This window comes from Alnus glutinosa, chromosome 6 (genome assembly GCF_958979055.1).
Source record: "Alnus glutinosa chromosome 6, dhAlnGlut1.1, whole genome shotgun sequence".
NCBI classification, from domain to species: domain Eukaryota; kingdom Viridiplantae; phylum Streptophyta; class Magnoliopsida; order Fagales; family Betulaceae; genus Alnus; species Alnus glutinosa.
In genome coordinates this window covers 1,184,602-1,204,615 of record NC_084891.1, presented here as the reverse complement: position 1 = coordinate 1,204,615, position 20,014 = coordinate 1,184,602, and the positions used below count along the sequence as shown (strand labels likewise).

The following is a 20,014-nucleotide window of genomic DNA, read 5'->3' as shown; positions in this document are numbered from 1 at the left end:
ACAAATATTCATCAACTCATTTGCTAACATTATGCCAATCTTTCAGATTTTTTACAACCTTTTTTTTTTCAGATATTTTTTACAACTAGTTGACACGTGTCAAAATATGCTCGAAGGCACATTAACCACTACTTTTTTTTTTAAACACCCTTCGATTACACATTTTAACAATTGTCTACCATTTTCCAATTATAGTCCCCCCTCATATCTCGGAGTCAATTACTAAATTTTCTATATTATTTGTAGCCACATTGACCTCTAACTTTTACAAAAAGTAATGCTAGAAACCACTTTTATCTTATCACTATCACATTCTACTGATGTAAAAGTGCCGATCAATCATTGATTTTATTTTTTTATTTTTAACAAAGTTTAATTGGAATTGCCATGTCATGAATGGAAGATAGTGGTTTAGTAAAAGTGTAATTTCTAACATTACACTTCTACAAATACTGAAAGGTGATCTTGGCATCAACAATTAAGTTTCAAAAGCATGAAAAAGGTGGGAAAGGGAGGATACATTTACGGTCCAGCTTTTGTTTCGTTGCATATAACAATATACATAGTATCACGTCATTTAAAATGACGAACCAGAATATACAGCATTAGATCTATAAAATCGAATCTAATCCGAACACCAGTGAACATGATGCATTATTTGTGGGTCCCAAAATTGTAGTTACAAAAAGCTATACAAAGCTTACAAAGAAACCCGATACACACTACACAGTGGACCACGGGTTACCAAAAACCATTTACAAAGCAAGATTACAACAACAACAAAAAAGAAGACAAAAAAGCAAGCTAAAATTTAATAGACTGAATTAGACTGTCACTGAGAGCAGCAGCAGCCTCCTGTAATAGCCCATGATTCTCCAACTTTGATCTTACCAGAACTATTATCGTTAGCATCTTTCAAAGATCTTGTAAAGCTTCTCCAATGAGGCTACCTGTAGAAGGCAAGGGGACATGCATCATTTCCCACCCAGACCATTCCATCATTCTTGGAAAGAAAAAAAAAATCAAGCACGAGAAGACACCTAATTATGGGACTACTTAATGTTTGTCAACTGAGAGGGAAGTTGACAAAGGATGAGGCTTCCCACCCAGCACTCATGCACCATGATAACTTCCAGCCCAGGTCATAGCTCAAGATACAGTAGTCAATAAGATGCTCCTTAATGGAATAAAAATTACCCGGACAAAGGTTCCATTTGAAGCCATTGAAGTAGGTGGCTTGAAAAAGAGTCTAATGGATGGAAACAAGACATGCTGGATTGACCATTCACGCTGGGCCCATGCAGTCTCTGCCTCTGAAAGTAGTTCATGCTCGATCTCATTCTCCATTAAGCCGTCATCCCCTGGAAATACCACAAAGCAGTCTAAGGTTGGAGACAAAAGGGGAAGAAAAGAGGACTAATAACAATGTTAAGTTGAAAAAGAAGGGGGGAAGGTTGCACAAAAGAATACTTCAATTTTGACTGGACTAATGAAAATGTTAAGAATCAGAAAGTAATTGCCGATATAGTAAACAGTGAGTAAACTATGGCATCCCCCTTCTTTGGGAAGTTATGTCAGAGTTAACACCTGAATATAAAACTGCCCAACTTGCAAGCATAAATTTAGAAGCCAAAACATGAGGCAACCGTTTTACCCACCTGAGGCTGAGGTGAACTTTTGAAAATTCTTATATTCTGTGTCTGTGTGTGTGTGTCTCTGTGGACACTTGAACTGAACAAATGAACCAAATTCTAATGGGGACAACATTTAGTTGCTAGATATCCGATTTTTTTTTCATCCATGTTTCTGACATGATACCATTGATAAAAAAAAAAAAGTTAGATTTTCAGGCATGCAACTCAATCATGACATCATGGTTCCTTGGCAATTCTGGTCAATCGCTTTCTGAAGGAAGAAGAAAAGCCCAATATGTGACATAATGGAATATGAGATACCATGAAAGCTCAGCAGCGAACATCCATACCTATGTCGTCAGAGGTTTTTCCTTCATCTTCAAGATTCCCGAGAGGTTTTCTCTTTTTGTAGAACTGCAAACCATCACCTGATGGGTTGGGTAACATAGGAGGATGCATAGCATAGAAGTTTCCAAGAGCAGCTGAAACTGATTGGAAGCAATTTTTTTCATCCTCCCAGTCAACCTAAGATAATAACAAATCACGGTTCACAGGAAATAAGGAACATATCTCAGCCAAGAAAAATTATTAAAACACTGATATCCAGACTCCTCATGGTTCACCCATCAGTGTTTTCGCAATTGAAATAAAGAGATACCATGAGATTATGTGAAGAAATTTCAGCTCTCAAGATCTAATAAAGTAAAAAAAGTAGGAAAAGAGATTTCAATGCAAATCACTATAAGAAATGTGGAAGTAGACCTCATTTGTTCATAGCCACATATTCATCTCACCAAGATGCATTCCAGCCCCAAATGATCACCAATACAGAACGCAAGAAAAATATTTTAAACATTGATCAAGTATAAAAGTAGCATAGATGTGGCCTGTATGGCTGTATGCATCTGTATCAGTTTACATGTGTGTTAATACATGTTTCCAAGTATGCGGGTAGTGAGGGAACATTCTTTTCAGAGCAGAAACTGGCAATGCCTTTCAGATCAATAATCATCATCCAAAAGATCAATATTATACAGAAGGGGAAGAAATAAGCATAGAAGAACAAGTTATTATAAACCTTAGAACCTACATCATTGCCCAAACAAAGTACGAATTCTGGGAGGCGATCAATGTCAGGTGTGTACTGGTCAAGTATGACTGGAAGTCTAGACAAATTCCCATGTTTATCAATATGAATGCAGAAATACTCCTCTAACATTTCCGTCTTTTGCTTGAGCAACTCGGTATTCATCTGGAGAAGCATCAAAAAACAATGTTAGCTAAAAAATTAGTCATATGTGGCTTATAAAACGAGAAATGTGCTTTTAGAAAACCTTTACAAATCTGGACTCACAATGTACTCACATTCACGATGGATAATGAGAATCATCATTGTTGAAACTAAGAAGAACAAAGAAACTAATTGATATAGGAATATTGCAGACCTCATTATAGAAAGAAAGAAAAAAGAAGCTAGGAGAAGAGAAAGGGGAAGAAGAAGCTAAGAGGAGAGAAAAGAGAGGGTGGGGGGGGATAGAATCAATTCCTCAGTTTTTTTCTTCCATCAAAGTCTGCCTCTATTTAAGTACAAAGCATGCTTCAATACACTCACGACTAAACCCTAGGACATCGCTTTTATTGACTTACCCAACATAATCTAGGCAATGCCATTTATTGAATTACCTAAAATAATCTAGGGCAACGCCCATTTATTGAATTACAAAAACACTCGACTCTTAAAAATTAAACACTAATAACCTAGGACCTAAATAAAATTAGGTGGACCAATATTTCATTCTTCACCTCTTGCATCACTCAAACTCTATTATAATGATTTCTCAAAGTATTGCAAAAGAAACTATTTTTATGCTTTGTATTTCAAAAGAGACTTGAGATCTCAAGAAATCAAATTAAATAATTTAAGGTCGATTATTGAAGTACAAGGAGAAGAGTATTCAATAAACTGAAAGGGTTACTGCTTCCTTTTGCTTATGTTTTCCTCAATCTGGAAGAGAGCTCACGTCCTCCAAATATTCTTACTCTATGATAAAGTAATACTCAATAGACACTGTAGACCTTATATATGTATACCCAAAGTTGTGAATACAAGATTTAATGCTGCTGTATAATGTGCGTGTCTGTAGATGAGCGATTGGAGTATGAACATGCATTGACCCCTTTCAGCCATTTCATGTTACCAAAAACAGCCTAAAATAACAGCAGAAATCGGAAAGAAAAATAAAACTCTTATGCTGACTGATGTAACACCGTCATACACATACCTGCACTTTTCTTTTTTGTCTTTTTTAAAGTACTAAGAAAATTCAGTTAGAAAAGGAAAATCCTCGTGTATAAGGCAGTATACGGAATGTTCACCTAAAAACTACAATCGAAGAAAAAGGAATTCCGCTAAAACCGCAGTATCTACAATGTAATTTAAGAAGAGAAACATATAATGAACATAAGATATATGAGATCAATCCAAAGGAAGAGCCTAACTTACCTCTGCAATTTTTTCTATTAGGTCATTGTTCTCATGGCCTTCTGGATCTAAATTTTCTTCTTTCAGTGCCAACATAAGCAACTCAGATAGTGGAGCCGGCTCACTTAATTGTATAGCATTAAAATGGGCAAACCGGCGCAGAACTTGTTGGTACATGAGCTCTTTGCTGTGAGTGCATTAAAACAGAAAAAGAAACAATCAAGTAAGTCATATAACAGGCCGGTCAAAAATTCAGGGAGGCATGAGAATCATATATCTAGTACCTATTGTATCCAAGACCAATGAACCATATTGAAAAGAAATAATAATAATAATAATAATAAACAATAAAAGTAATGCAAAAGTTGATTCTCGCAAATCACTTATTTCAGAAAATAGCTTTTTGAAGAAGAGTATCACGGTGAATAAAGTGTATTATAAACATACAGTGAAACTAAAGCTCTGAGCCCATGCAAATCTCAAAGACTTTTGGTCCCAAAAGTATGTTCGTGGTAGTTTAATAGGTCCTTCAATTAGCTCCGAAGGCAGTCTTACATTTTTTAATGATTATACCTAAACTAGTAAATATATTAAAATGTGGTAGCCATGAACTGGCATGAGTATTTTGGTCATTTTGGTCTCTTTTAATTAACAGCTCAGAAGATTTCTCATATTAGGTTTTCTAAGACCTATTTTTCACTAAACATGAATCAGGAATTGGCAGCTTTAACATCTTTATTTGGAATTTGAGATTGCTAAGATCTCTCACTTTCTTTGCTTTATTTTTGTTGTTTTTGCTCATAGTTTTTTTTTTTTTTTTTTGGTCAGATTTTCTGGAAAACACCCACATGCTACACCATTAAAATAGGACTAACATGACTTTTGACAAATTTCCCACCAATCTTTGTTTTTTTTTTTTTTAATATATATATTAGTAATTCAATTTCAGTAGAATGCACAGAGGGGTATAACCCAAGTACACAAGAAGTATACATGAGAGACCAGGAGAAAGGAGGGGGAAAAAAGAAAAAGATGAAGATAAAGGCACTTTTAAAAGTCCACTATCTTGTAGCTCATCAACTGGAGTTTTATTCAAACTTGGAAGCTTTGTTAAATGCAAATTAAACTTTCATAATTGAAAAATTAATTAAAAAAATTACAATGCTGGATCTCGACAAGAAATCTATCATATGTATATATGGTTTTCTGGATACTTAACCTTCAGATTATGTGGAATTTCAAGAAAAATACAACAGAGTTATTACCTCAAGTTCACCACATTTACAAGATAGAGATGAGTGTCATGCTGAAGCAATGCAAAGTCGTCATCTGCCATTCCAATATATGTGCAGTGTCTTACAACATCCAGCAGACCTGTAAAAACATGAACCAGCAGCTAGATCTACCTGACTCAAAGAAAAGCTCATCTGTCTAACAGTCAAATAAATGTGTAAAAATCTCACCAGAATGATAATTGCAATCGATTTCTTCAATAAGCTCCTGAACGCTTGTAATATCTGCGGTCTCCTTCGGGTTCCTTCTTTGTCTAACAGAAGACCTACAATTGGAAATTTTCTTTTCCTTCATGAGAATGTAAGTTACCAACCACGCATTTACAGCACATTAACATTATTTAAATAAAATGTCGAGAAAAATGAATACAGTAAGATACTCCAACCTCCCGTGAATTTTATTGAAAATACATGGATCTCCCTCGCTTTTTTTGGAATTACATTTCAATCTATGTCAAAGGATTCTGTCAACAAAAAAGTAAACTGACAATCCTACCCATTGCCTTTTAGAAAAAGAAAAAGGAAGAAGAAAGAATTATGCTTGACCTTTACCATCAGAAAAATGAAAACCCTCAGGCTCGCCTACACCCAATCACATGCAGTCCCACTCATTTCTAGATCTAAGCTATTCAAATAAATCCATATATAAAGCATTTCCCTCCTCTGAACCTTGCCGATTGTGCTCTCTCTCTCTGTCTCCCGTCGTGCCCTAGCCCTCAGAGTGCTTCTGGATCCTAACGGTGGCCTAAGTTTTGGGTTGGGTTAGGTTCTCATCTGTTAGTTCTGGGAAGCTTGCGTCACTTTGGATATCAACCATGTGAGCGGCACGTGGCGGCGTGGCTGCTATGAACCCCTTCCGGGGTTGTCGTGTGCGGTTGGGTATGGAGAGCCAGTTCTTTGTGGAGGTTAAATCTTTCATCTTCTCGGTGGTGAAAGGGTACGTTGACTTGAGGATGGTGGGAAAGAGGAATGGTTTCTCAGGGTGGGTTATGTTAGGCGTGCGTTGCTTGGTTGCTGTCGATGGTGGAAGAGGTGTTGCAAAATCCTGGTTATGAGGATTTCATTAACTCATTCAGGGAGGGCTCGAAGGTGACCATCATTCGGAGATGTGGGAATAGCTCTGGCCAGTTCTTGGAGGTGGTGGTGTACGCTGTAGGTGGCTAGAGAGGGATGATTTTGTTTCCTAAAGGCCATGACGGTCGGGGTTGGGGTCATGTTTCTGGGGAGCTGAGCAAAGCGTTGGCTTTTTTTGAAGCCACGGCAATGTCTTCACCTTCTAGTGGCGCCCTGGTGGGGAAGAGTTTGGGTAAGGTCGCGGGCTTTTTGTCGTTCGCAGAGGTGGTGCACTCGCCGACTATTGTCTTAGATGGCGGGCCTCTGGTTCAGACGGCAGCGGTGGTCTAGTGAGAGGTGGAGAAGATCATTCCATTAGGTTGGGAGCAGGAGACGATCCGGCAAGCAGTGGATTGCTTCGCAATGGAGAGGTCCTCTTGGTAAAGACCTTCATGCTGATGGCTCCAAGATTCAAGATTCCAGATAGTGTAGTCTAGCGTGCTCCAAGAAGAGGGTTGCAGTAGCTAACGTTGAGCTTGAAATAACAAATCAGTGCAGGAGTTTGGGGTTTTCAGGAAGCTTCTTGATATTTTTGAAACGTGACTAGTTTGGGCTTGTAGGCATAGGGCTAAATTGGGCTTGTATTCCTCTTTTGGGCTGAAGTGGAGATTGGATAGGAATGGGTTGGGCCAGTTGTTTAAGAGTTGTTTTGGGTGGGGCCGGATGCGTTTAAGGGTTGGGTCCAGTAGGGTGGGTTGTAGGCCCTATTCAAAAAAGACCACTAAGTCAGGTCTTGATCCGGTTCATGGTTTCAACACATTTTATGTGGGTTTGAGCTCGAGTCTGGGTACGATTTTAGGCTCAGCGTCTTCGGTGGCCGCCGTTGGTTCTTCTTCTCCAGCGCTGAAAGCTTTGGGCTGTTCGTCAATTGGGTTCCCAGTGTCTTCTGTGCACGCCTCTTCTTCTCCACCTAAGGTTTCATCTCCGGTGGCCGTAATGAAGAAGTTTTTTGCCGCTGTTCTGCAGCAAGTAGCCTTGGGTTGCTCTTCAGTTGTTGTTCCGTAGTTTTCTGCAGCTGAGCTACTCTATCCGCCAATGGTAGACGTGGTTTTCTCGATGGGGTGCTCGTCAAGCGTAGGTTTGGCGCCTTTTGTGCACTGGAACTCCTTTCTCTCCTCGGAGGAGTTGTCTTCGGCGTCCTTGAATGCTTCTCTCAGGTCTAAGGGGTTTTCTCCGAAGCCAGTGGGCAGTATTGTTGGGTCTGAATCTTTCGGAGCCACTTTTTCAACGGCAGCTGCCTTGGGTGAAAGGCTTCGCTTGTCTTGTCCAATGATGTCGGAGTGCGGGGCTCCCATCTACCCATCAGATTCCAAGCAGGTGCAGAGATATTACCGAAAAGTGAAGAAAGGCAGTGTAGCACAGGTGGATGCTTCTCTGATTGCTGAGGCTGCGGCGGAGATCAATATTCCGATAGCGCAGTCTTTGGGTTTTCCTTCTCAGCCCCCTATCGAGGCCATGGACCAGTCCTCAACGGCGCTAGGTGGGGGAGGGGTTTCGGTTGATCAACCTTCATCTGGTGGTGTTGGGCCTACTTTTTCATATCCGTTTGGCGCCCGCGGGGGGAGGGGGGGGTTCCCTCCCTCTTTTCAGTGGGTTTTGTTTCCATCGAGGCCGTTCTCCTTGGTGTATGGGTGTTCTCCCCAATTTTTACCTGGTATGTCTTGGAGGTACCAGCAGTCTTCTTGGGTATTTGAGGTGGGTGAATCTTCAAAGGTGGATGATCCTGAAGGAGGGGTTGTTGTATACCCCATGGTAGTGCAAGATGTTAGGTCGTGTTTTCGCACGATAGGGGTTTCTTTCAAGGGGATTGAGAAGGGTTTTCTGGATTTCTTGACTTTAATTGATGAGGGGCAACACTCTGTCTCTGCTCCTAAGAAAAAAGGGAAAAGAGAGGTCAAGAATCTAGAATGCTTGATCAATTTTGATGCTAAGAGAGTGGGTTCTAACAGGTTAGAGGCAAGAAGTTGGGGGTTTAATGTAGCCTTTTTTCTGTCTTTTGGGTTTTTTCGGGTGTTCTTCCTATGTTTTCTGTTTTTCTTTTGTTTTGGTGTCCTTGTATACTCCATGTATGCTTAGGGGCGCGTTTACGCTTTTTTAATGCTATTTATTTTCTTACCTATCAAAAAAAAAATCCATATATCATGAAGATAGATATTTTTTAATTTTGCTTGAACTAGTGAATGTAAATTTTCTATATCTATACTTATTTTGTCTGATGAATAGTATTGCATTATTTTTTAATGTATAAGTATATCAATCTCATTAGAAAGCGCAAAGGGCACAACCCTATAACTATAAGGGAGAAAAGAAAGAACAAAAGTCCAAAAATTCTGTAAAACTAGAAAGTGAGGACTATTATACGCCGCTATCCATGCATAAAGGGTTTTGAAACATAAAGGATTTTAGTTCTGCCATCGAAATCTCGAAATCTTCAAAGCTCCCTACATTCCGCTCTCTCCAAATACGCCACATTAATCACAAATGAGTCATCCTCCAAACTTCTAAAATGTTACGGCTTTCCACCTGACCTCTCCAACTAGCCCACAACTCTATTACCTTTCTAGGCATAACCCACTCTACACCGAAAAGACAAAACATTGAAACCCATAATTCTCTTGACACCTCACAATATGGACTCCCCACTCATCTTGCACATATAAGACCAGTCTACCACTATGACGTTCATTTTCCTCAAATTATCCAAAGTTAAAATCCTCCCTAAAGGCGCTGCCAACACAAAGAATGCTACTACCTCTTCAAGTACTCTTCCAATGCCCTTTCCATTGGGATAAGTCATGGGCGTTGTGTTAAACTCATTTTTTTTATTATTATTTATGACACGGCACCTTCAGCTGAGCCTTCATCTTTTCGTTTTTCGTTTTTCCTTTCTCTATGAGCTACCTACCAGTTTTTCAACAATGTGATGTGGCCCTTTTTTTTTTTTTTTTGGCTTATGTGGTAGTAAAGTGGCACGGCAATGACAGCTTGTGCATTGACGTGTCAGAGGTGAGACGTGGCAGACGAAAAGTCAATAAGTGGGACTGAAATCAGACACATGGATCTATTTGTAATTGGAACAAAACCTAAGAACCATTGTTGAAATTTGAAACTTAGGGATTAAATTGAAATCGCGTGAAAACCTAGGGACTAAATTTGATTTTTCCCATGTAAAGCAAAAGCATATAAACCAAAATTGGATCCTACCTCACAGCAGCCAAACTATGATTCTTTTCAAGTGGTCCACAAGGCTTAGCTTGCAAGTAGGCATGTAACCTTCCAGCAGGATCCGATGAATCTGTTCTGACCATTTTATGCACTGGAACTTTTTGTGATTTTGATCCTATCAATTACATAAAATTATGAGGCACTTCGAAAAATGAGGGAACTCCCAAAATGTGAGCAAGTATGATTAATAGAATATACTAAGAATATGAAGGCAACTAAGGACAAGCAACACAATCAAAAGGGAAACACTTAGCCATACCAGAAGGTGGGGGGCTGAAATTAGACTCCTTGTCCAAAGCCATTTTATCATATGGAGATGGTTCTACTTTCTGCCACACCATGAGACAAAAGATCATAACGAATACAAGTTAGACGACAACATCCATCTAAGTTCTTAAGCTACAAAAATGGTGAAATTGAAAGCACCACATGCTTAGCCAAACTCAATGATTTTAGAATACCAATCAAATGATTAAATTCATCATTTCTTAGTAGCTTAGAATTTTGGGGAAAGTGGCAATTTATCATGATATTAGACCAAGTGATCTAAAGTTCAAACTTGTCTCCACTCTCCTCCCATTTAAAGTTGAAAATAATACACCCCACTCATTAAGAAGAGTTTGGGGTTCGTTGTGTTAGGGGTTATTAGAATGTTGAGTAAATAATTAAATTCATTGTCTCCATCAACTTAAGCTTTTTGTTTATCAATGAAAATTCAAAGGACACATGCAGGTTAGATCAAAGCATCTTTCACAGAAAAGTCCAGTGAACACACAAACAGATTGGTTTAGTGCGTACACTAGAACTCTCAAATTCTAGTGGCAGCTCCGGAATTTGGATTCTTCACATGGAAACTGAGATATAGTCAGGCCTGATTCTCATGACATTAAATGCAATCAACCTTATACTACTTAAATTACTTCAAAAAAAAAAAAACATTATATTACTTAAATGGGCAACTATTGGCTTTAACAACAGCTATGTGTTTTCATGATCAAATGAAACTTTAGAGTTACCTGTCTAACTAAGGTGGTATGAGCATGCTTTGTTGATGAAAATGGTTTTCCCAGTACAAAGATGACAACAAAAAGCACAGGACCTCTTCACTTTCTAGACAAGGTTTTGGGATATAATCTTTCTTCATTAGAAGTTTAGGAGTTTCAGGGGGTTTTGCAGAGTTTCTAACACTATTATTTAATAAGCTCTAAATGATCCAAAGAAGTACGAAACTGCTTCTTTGCATTCATGAAAGGATTAATTTCTCTTAACTATTTATTAATCAAGTTCCTTTAAGGATTTAAAATGTGGAATGGTTAGGGGAGGAGGGCCGAACTAAATTATGTAATCTAACCACTATAAGACAACTCTTGTAAATGTTCCAAAATGATTCTAGAATCTGAAGGAATCTACAGAAGAGATCTTGGCGTAATTGAAACATATAAAATTGAGCACAATGCAAAGAAATGGCCTGCTTGTTTGTGCTATACTACTAATACTTGTATTTGCTCCGCTATTTTTCCCTAGCCTCACTAAGAGAATTTTTTTTTTTTTTGATAAGTAGAGTATATTTAAAAAAAATGCAGAGGGGCGCAACCCAAAGTACACAAGATATATACAAGATACCCCTAATCCAAAGAGAGAGAACACAAATCTAAAAAGTCAGAAAAAGAACAATCAGACATAGACTATAGTGTCACTCTCCACGTAAACAAGGTTTGTATCACCAACTTTTTCAAATTAGCGAACCAGTCTCACAATCTTCAAAACTACGTGCATTCCGTTCCTTCCATAAACACCACATCAAACACAACGGAGCCATTCTCCAAATCGGAAATGAATTGCAAAAAATTAACCAACAAGGCATGGCAGTGACTTGAACACTTGAACTTCTATTTGGAAGACTCACTAAGAGAGAATTACGGGGTATGTGTGTATATACATACATATATAATGCTGATTCAAGCAGGCATACTATGCTTAATTACCTCACCATTAAATTAGCAATTAATAAAAAGCAAATATAAACCTGATGCCCAATATAGAAAAGGAACCTTTGTTGTTGCCAGATTTCAAAAAATATCTCCCAAAATACCTCAAAAAAAACGTTTACAGCGCAAAAATGGGATGAAATCTCAACCAAACCTCAGCAGGAAAAGTTTTGAGTATTTTTATATTTTATAAAAAGAATAAGCCCACAATAATATTTTTTACTCTTTTCGAGGTGGGCGTTGGAGGTAACAATCTACAATATATACAGGGTTCAAAGAAGCAGATACTTTTCTTATCAAATACTGGAAGGTATCTAGTTTGGAGTTTAGTGACCAAGTTTACTGGGAAGTACCTGTTCTTGAAATGTTCTTGCCTCATTGGAGTTTCTCAATTTTGATTCAACTAGCGACTGTATCTTCTCAATAATAACTTCCTGATTTAAAAGGCTTACCTGCATATCAACACATAGTTTATTTTCTATTAGAATCCATCAATATAGTATTCTAACAATGTCGACAAAGACTAATATTCTCCACTGATTTTTTCGCTAAGGAACAATAAATAAAAAAATAAAACAAGAACAGTTGAAGATGTTCTGCTTTTTCACTTCATAAATCTAAAGGCACTCTTGCCTGTTTCCATACATGGCATACATAGTGAAATTGAGGCATATGGACCAACAACAAGTAGAATGTCTACCTGTATACAAAATAACTGAGAAATCTTACCAAGTATGAAGTATATAGAGTGGCACATCCCACATACTGCTATGCTTGCACTGCATCTTCAACTCTCTTTTTTTTTGGAAAACTTCACTTACCCTTCTAAAGTGTTATGGTCTTTGCAATGATAACCTCGAATTATCAAAAGTTCCAATGTTGGTATTTCATTTTTCAGCTCCTTTTAATTTCATCCCTACTGTTAGGATTTAGGATTAAATCAAACGGCAAACAGATAAAATGTCTCTTATACCCCTGTAAAATTTATAAAAATACAAATTTACCTTAATTAAAAAATTATTTAAAAAAAAAAAAAAAAAAAAAAAAAAAAAAAAAAACCCTAAATGTGACCCATACCCATGGCCACGTCGTGGGTAACCAAGTAATTTTAAGTTTCTCTTTTTAAAAAAATAAAAATAAAAATAGGAGTATATTGGACATTTTGGCATCCTCCGATAGAATTTAACAGAAAATTCTAACAGAGAGGTGAAATTAAAAAGGGCTGAAACATGAGATACCGATATTGCAACTTTTGATAATTCGAGCTTAACATTGCAAAGATCATGACATTTCGCATGCACGCGGGGGGAGGGGAAGTGAAGTTTCTCCTTTTCCTTTTTATAAGTAAGTTTTTTGACCCTAAAGGGAGGGGGGAGGGGAGATTCGAACAAGTAACCAGTCACGTGATTCTAAAAATATAAATAAAGAAAATAAAAAATTCTTAAGTGTACTACGATTACATCATAGGCGTATTTCATCAATGTTTTAAAACATAGTTTTCTGTTCCCAGATAAACCTTTTTTTTTGGGTAAGTGAGATTGTCCCTAGACACACAAGAATAGAAAATAGGCAAGAGTTCTTATTTAGCGTGCACATGACTAAGCCAAAATCAGTTGTAGAACTGCGTTTTGTTGTTGTCCAACACTGCATCAAGCAAAAAATACTACTCTCCAGGCAATCAGATTCTTCCTAATTCATCCAAAAAAAAAAAAAAAACAGATTCGTCCTATTTTTTCAAATTCTCTAGTAGATAGATTTGAATCATGAAACTTTCCTGTCTGCACCCTTAAGAGAAATTGCTGGTGGGTTTTTATTTTATTTTCCTCCTTCTCCCCCAAAGAAGATGCATGATCTTCTTTCAGTTCTAGGTTTATATCTATCTGTCAAAAAAAAAACTCAAATAACAAAGAAATAAAAACTCCTGGAAACATGTACCTCTCTCTTTGTTGGGTGCACATTCACATCAACATGTTCAGGTGGCAATACAACAGACATATATATGAAGGGTTTCGATGCTTTGGGCAAGGTTGCAGCATAAACAATTTCAATAGCTCTCTTCAAAGTAGTGCATTCTACCAATCTATCTGAATAAAGAGGGGATAGGGAAAAGGAAAAACGAATAAGTGAGAGTTCTTATATAATTTCTATACTCTACCAATACCAAAGTATACTGAAAAACTAAAAAGAACAGAGTTTTGAAACTCTTAATAGAAGATTGAAAAAATACAAAATAATGTGGTCCCCAGTCAATTTTCTCACACATATGATGAGAGGGAGAGAGGGGGGAAGGAATTGGAACAAAAAACAAAACAAAAGAAAGAGAGTCAGAAAGAGTTAACAAACGAATCAAATTTATATTACTTTCATTGTACAATCAAAATCCAAAAAATAATCGATCACAAATTTATCTTCATCATTTTGGCCATATAATGCAATTTATAATACCCATTTATGTCTTACAAGTTCCATTTCACAACATAATAGAAAAATGATTATCAAAATGACTGTAAGCAAACAAAAAGAGATCTATGAAATCCTAAAACTGATTTTGAAAAGAACCTTAAGGTTTACTTTTAATTTTAGTTATTGATAAGTAAAAGCAAATTTATTAAGAAAGCGCAAAGGCACAACCCAAGTACACATGAAGTATACAAGAGATACACCTAAGTAGCAAAATGGAAAAGATTAAAAAAACAAAAAAGCTAGAAATATTAAAGTCAAAGGCAATTGCCCAATGGTAAAGAGTCTTGAAGAAAAAAGCCTCTAACTCCACCACGGTCCTCTCACGAACTCCAATAATTTTTTTCCCTACAAAGACACCACATAAGACAGAACGGAACCAACTTCCACATTGTAGCATTCTGAGGCCTACCAAAATGCCCACTCCAGCAAGCGAAAATGTCTACCACTCATCTAGGCATAACCCAAGCTAACCCGACACGACTAAAAATAGAATTCCATAGAGAACTGGCAATCTCACAATGGAGTAAAAGGTGATCCACTGAATCCCCACTCTTTTTGTACATGTAGCACCAGTTAACCACAATAACATGCAGCTTCCTTAGGTCATCCATGGTGAGGATCTTCCCTAAAGCAGCCGACCAAGCAAAGAACATCACTCTCAAGGAAACCTTATTCTGCCAAATACTCCTCCAAGGGAAATGAGTATTTTCATGGAAAACAAGGACATTGTAGTATGATCTCACATCGAACAACCCTCTTTTGGAAGGTACTCAACAAAACTTGTCTTCACTACCCCATCTCAATCTTAAGGACAAGTGTACAACAAATTGAAGAACAAGGTAAAGAAATTCAACTGATGAGAGTCACTAGAGAACCTTTTTTTTTTTTTTTTTTTGATAAGTAATTGAGAGTCACTAGAGAACTCCAAATGATCTGCCACAGAAGCATCCTTACAACAGGCAATATTGAACAAGTCGGAAAAGTTAACTTAGCAGTCTGATCCCCACTTTTAAATTTGTATATAAGAATAACTAATATGAGCCTACTTTCAAATTTAAAATCAAAAATTGATCAGGATTTTCCCCATTACTGTTTTCTTTAGAGGAAATGAAAAAGTATAGAAGCTCAATCAAGCTACTGAAAAAACAAGAAACAAAGCATTGAAAGCGCAAGGTGCCCTTAAGTACATATGAAGTATACAAAAGGAACCACCTAACTAGAAAGAGCAAAACGAACAAGAAAGTCACTAAAACTAATCGACAAATGAGACACATGCGCCACCGTCCAAAGATACAAAGTTTTAAAGAACAAGAAACAAAGCATATTGGTATTAAAAAAGAACACAATACAACTACAAAAGATAGCATCACTCTGTGCATGTGCTTGTTCTAGTACACTATCAATAATAACTTCATTATACATGTAACATAAAATGTTTGGGGGGGGAGGGTGGGTGAGAGAAAGAAAATTCTGTGTGCCCCCTACTGACAACCTTCAGATCAGATCAATCAAAAAGAGCTTTTGCATTTAAAATTTTCTCAAATTGCAAAAGCTTTTTCAACCGACAAGAACCTATAGAAGACCAAACCAAGTTCAAGATTACCCAAGTGATAAAATTATCAACTGTTCTTTCAAACTATGCCAAAAAAAAAAAAAAATGTGACACCAATGAAGATGAATATCACAACTTTTAAGGTGGAAATTCAAGTCCTGCATTCCTTAATCCAACTCTCCTGATAAACTTGCTCAACAGATTTATTCATAGCCTTCTGAATTGGACATTATTGATGGTTAACAGACGCTCCATCAAAGGCAAAGAAACAAGAGTTTGTCCTAAAACTCTGCTTTCAAATGATAGAGAACTACAGCATAGCCTAGAGAGTTGTAATGGCAAATTCTAATAGACCATAAAAGTAAATTACAATTATTAGTATGCCATTATAATACATACCATTGATAAAAAGCACCATTGTTATCTTCTTTGCAACATAATTTGAATCTGAGATGAAACCATCCATCTTGAAAACTGAAGTAGATGGATTATTGTCTGAAATTTCTATTTTGATAAGAGATCGAGCAACTGACACCCCATAAACAGATCGAATAGCATCAAGCCTTGATGATGTAGCAACTGTATGGACATCTGCTCTGGAAGCTCCGTGCTGATTAAATAAAGGTTGAAAAGCTTTAGTATGGTGCAAAAGAAACTTTCCTATCATGAGCTTAAAAGACTAATACATACATGGTATTAAAATCTCAATTCAGATTTAAAATCTGACAATTCTTTGATTTTAGAACCCAAACTTATCTAAATGCATGTTAAAATCATATACAATGGGGATCCATTAGGATCCCAAACAAGATGGAGGGATCCAGCACAATCTCAATTCAAACTGCAATTTTATGTTCCATAAAACAACTAAAATTGGAACCATTTTCCATTTGAGTTATGCCTAATAAGAGGGTCAAAGGCTCAAAGAAGACTTAAAATGTTTTACATTTCAGAACGGGCCCAAAGATAGGAAACCAAATTGGTGGTTCTTTTAAATTAGAGGCTTTTTTTTTTTTTTCGGGGGAAGAGGGATGGGTTTTACAACCTCAATTCCAAATTGATTAATGCAATTGCTTTCAACATGTTTATAACCATAGAGAAACTTTGTCAAAGGTTCAATCTTTTATAGCAACGCTCAATCAACAAGGCTAGTGGCTTCTTATACTCCAATGTTCTCTTACTTCTTTCCTTCTTCTTCTTCTTCTTCTTCTTCCATGGTCAACTCTTAGGATTATAGACACTCCTATTCCTTCTCCCCATTTATTTTAATTGTTCTTCTTCACTCCATCATTTTTATTTTTATTTTTGAATAATAATAATTCTTCACTCCATCTTTATTTTCGAATAACTGAACCACACCCCTTTTCATTATGAATGTTTTAATAATATTCAGCGCAATATTTATTTTTTTATTCGTTAATTAAGTAATTCTAGTAGAAAACTAAACTTGATTCTAATAGGTTGAAGAATTGAAGTCATGAATAACTATGTGTGTGTGCGTGCCAATACATGCACACACGCACACGCGCACATACGCACATTTGCGTTTCATAACCTCTTTTTGATTCTTTGTTACACGCACAGAGAGACACATTGCTTTTGCTTTTCATAACCTCTTTTTGATTGTTTGTTGCACACACACACGCATACACACACACACTTGCTTTTTGTTACCTCTTTTTTATTGTTTGTTACACACACACACACACACACATTGCTTTTGCTTTTCATAACCTCTTTTTGATTGTTTGTTGAATTGTTCTATTTGTTCATGCATGGTTGTGTAAAGCTCAAGACTTTAGTCTGAGTTTGGGTAGAGTAACTATGCTTGCTAATTTTAGTGGGAAGAGTAAGAGCCCCCATGTTTCAGCTGCCTACCCAAAATCTACTGGCAGAATGTCAGGCTATATGCTTAAATTGTTAGTTTTATATGTGTTATATGCATTTATACATACGTGTATGTTTATGTGTTTGTATAGATACTTGACTTAAATATTCTTTATTACAAACCTACACCATTAGAACTTATTTGATAGCTTGCCAGATTGGTGATCCTTGATCCAATCCAAAAGGCCCTCTAATCCTAGGTACTACCTTGATTTTAACAACCTTACATATAGACAAGTCTCACTAGTCAAGCAACCAACCTTTCGGCATGAGAATCCCACATGTATGTGATGAACGGCAAACCGGCTTAGCAAGTCTACAATCTTTGAATAATCATCAGAAGAATTTTGAAGTGTCTTCCTCCGAGCAATCATGTTATAGAAAAGATTCTCAACCTGATAATACAGGCAGCAAAATATAAATTTATTTAGGAAGAAACAAAACAATGGAATTTGCTAGCTCATTGCATAAGCACTGTGGGAAAACTACAAGTGATTCTGAAAATTTCAATCAGTGCTTGCTTTCCCAGTAGCAAATGAAGTCCAATTTCATCTGAGGTTATTCAATAATTGTCAATATATAATAAGTATCTTAAAATGTTCATGATAGTTCAGTAAAAACCCAAGTCATGAACAATAGCATGTATAACACAAAATTTTAATAAATAATTTCTAGAATGACAAAACTTTTTTTTTTATTATTTGGTAATTTACTCATGCACCCGGTTGGACATGAACCCTCGACCTCACCCTCCACCTTGCTACAAAGGAAGGAAGTACCATTTGGGGTAAAGCTCATTGGTTTTTTCCTATAACTTTATTCCCTTTCACATTAACTTTTCAACTTTAAATTACTTGGACTCAAAATAAAGAGGGCAAGGCAACCTCCAGCATTGTCTGCTTCATACCATTATCTGAGTTCCTTTTACAGCAGCGCACGCTTTCGGTTCATGCTCCATGACACCATCTCTATAAGATACTCTGAACAATACACTCAAAGAAGTAAATTAAAAATAATGCATACTCCATCCAGTTGCTAACAATCGTAGAAAATAAAAGAAACCTAATTTTTGAATGATAATTATCTCATCACTCATCACCCAAATTTCTCATTTAACGCAAAACATAAGATTGAAACCTCTTATTTCCTTTCCTTCTTCGTTTAACAACAAACAAGTAGCACATATTCCCACCTGTAACCATGCAACTCCCCTTTGGTGATGGTTGTGACCGTAACATGACCAACGTAGGTCATGCTTGCCAAAGCCTCTCCTCTGAACCCCATTGACTTTATCGATTGTAAATCCTCAAAAGTAGACAGCTTTGACGTCGTGTGCCTTTCGCATAGGATTGGCAAGTCCTCGTACTACACCGATAACAGCAAAGACAATGGCCGCATTATTATTAGGTGAAGCACAAACACTGTCCCTTTCTGTTTGGTTCTCCAGAAAATTAAGTAAAAACAAAAGCAAAATGCTCAAAAGGGCAGAGAATCGAGGAAAGAGAATGAAAACAAACAAAGAAAGCTGCATTTCAAGCACTATGGGGTTTTTCTAAAGGCTCTGTTTGGTTGCCGAGAAAACTGAATTAAAGATGAAAAGAAATCGAAAGCCTCGACTAAAGCACCACAAACTAACAACACGATTTTAGTTATATATGTATACCAAAGAGGCAGTGATTTTCCTTTCAATTTCCTTTTCTTCCAGTATCTCAGAAGCCAAACAGAGCACAAGCATTCCGATTTCACGTTCTTCCCTCATTTTCCCGACACACAAACGGAAGAAAAAAAAAAAAAAAAAATTAGCAAGAAGATTGAGAAGACTGAGTGAAGAACTGACTCGGATGCCGTGGCCGTCGTCAGAGACTTGAATGAGTTTGAGGCCGCCGTCCTTGACGACGACGCTTATGGAGGTGGAGTGGGCGTCGATGCTATTCTCCACCAGCTCCTTGACGGCAGATACTGGCCGTTGGATCACCTCCCCGGCCGCGATGCGGTTGACCACGGACTCGTCCAGGCGGTGGATTCTGGGAGGCTCTTTTGGCCGTGGCTCTTCTTCGGTTTCCATCGCGAGAGGATCAGCGTCGCATTCGCCACAGTGGGTTTCCATGGTTCAGACTTGAGAGACAGAGAGCGAGCCAGAGTGGAGAGTATTTGCTCAGTCCTTTCTTAAATGTTACAATCATGTGGATGCGGACAGAAAACCCGCGCCAACCCATTGCGGTAGAGTGTTTTTTATACCGGGAAAAGTTCACTTTACCCTAAGTATTCATCCATTTGCGTTACATCTAACGTTCAAAAAAGGCAAATGACTCCCAATCTAGCCAACTTTGTTAAAAAATACTTTCCCTCCATGTTGTCCGTCTCTTTAGACAAAAACA

General features: G+C 37.3%; 1 protein-coding gene across 1 annotated transcript; it reads right to left on the bottom strand.

Moving 5' to 3' along the window:
• Positions 1-563: 563 nt before the first annotated feature.
• On the bottom strand, positions 564-19,843 carry LOC133871888 (DNA mismatch repair protein MLH1). The gene is made up of 16 exons (XM_062309343.1): positions 19,474-19,843; positions 18,829-19,001; positions 18,544-18,616; positions 17,897-18,031; positions 16,149-16,359; positions 13,670-13,818; positions 12,088-12,186; positions 10,006-10,075; positions 9,726-9,861; positions 5,580-5,674; positions 5,382-5,490; positions 4,138-4,303; positions 2,725-2,886; positions 1,985-2,159; positions 1,198-1,361; positions 564-950 (listed from the first exon to the last, which is right to left on the bottom strand). The coding sequence occupies exons 1-16, from the start codon at positions 19,741-19,743 to the stop codon at positions 906-908; spliced, it is 2,232 nt and encodes a 743-aa protein (XP_062165327.1). The 5' UTR covers positions 19,744-19,843; the 3' UTR covers positions 564-905.
• Between the last annotated feature and the right edge of the window lie 171 nt (positions 19,844-20,014).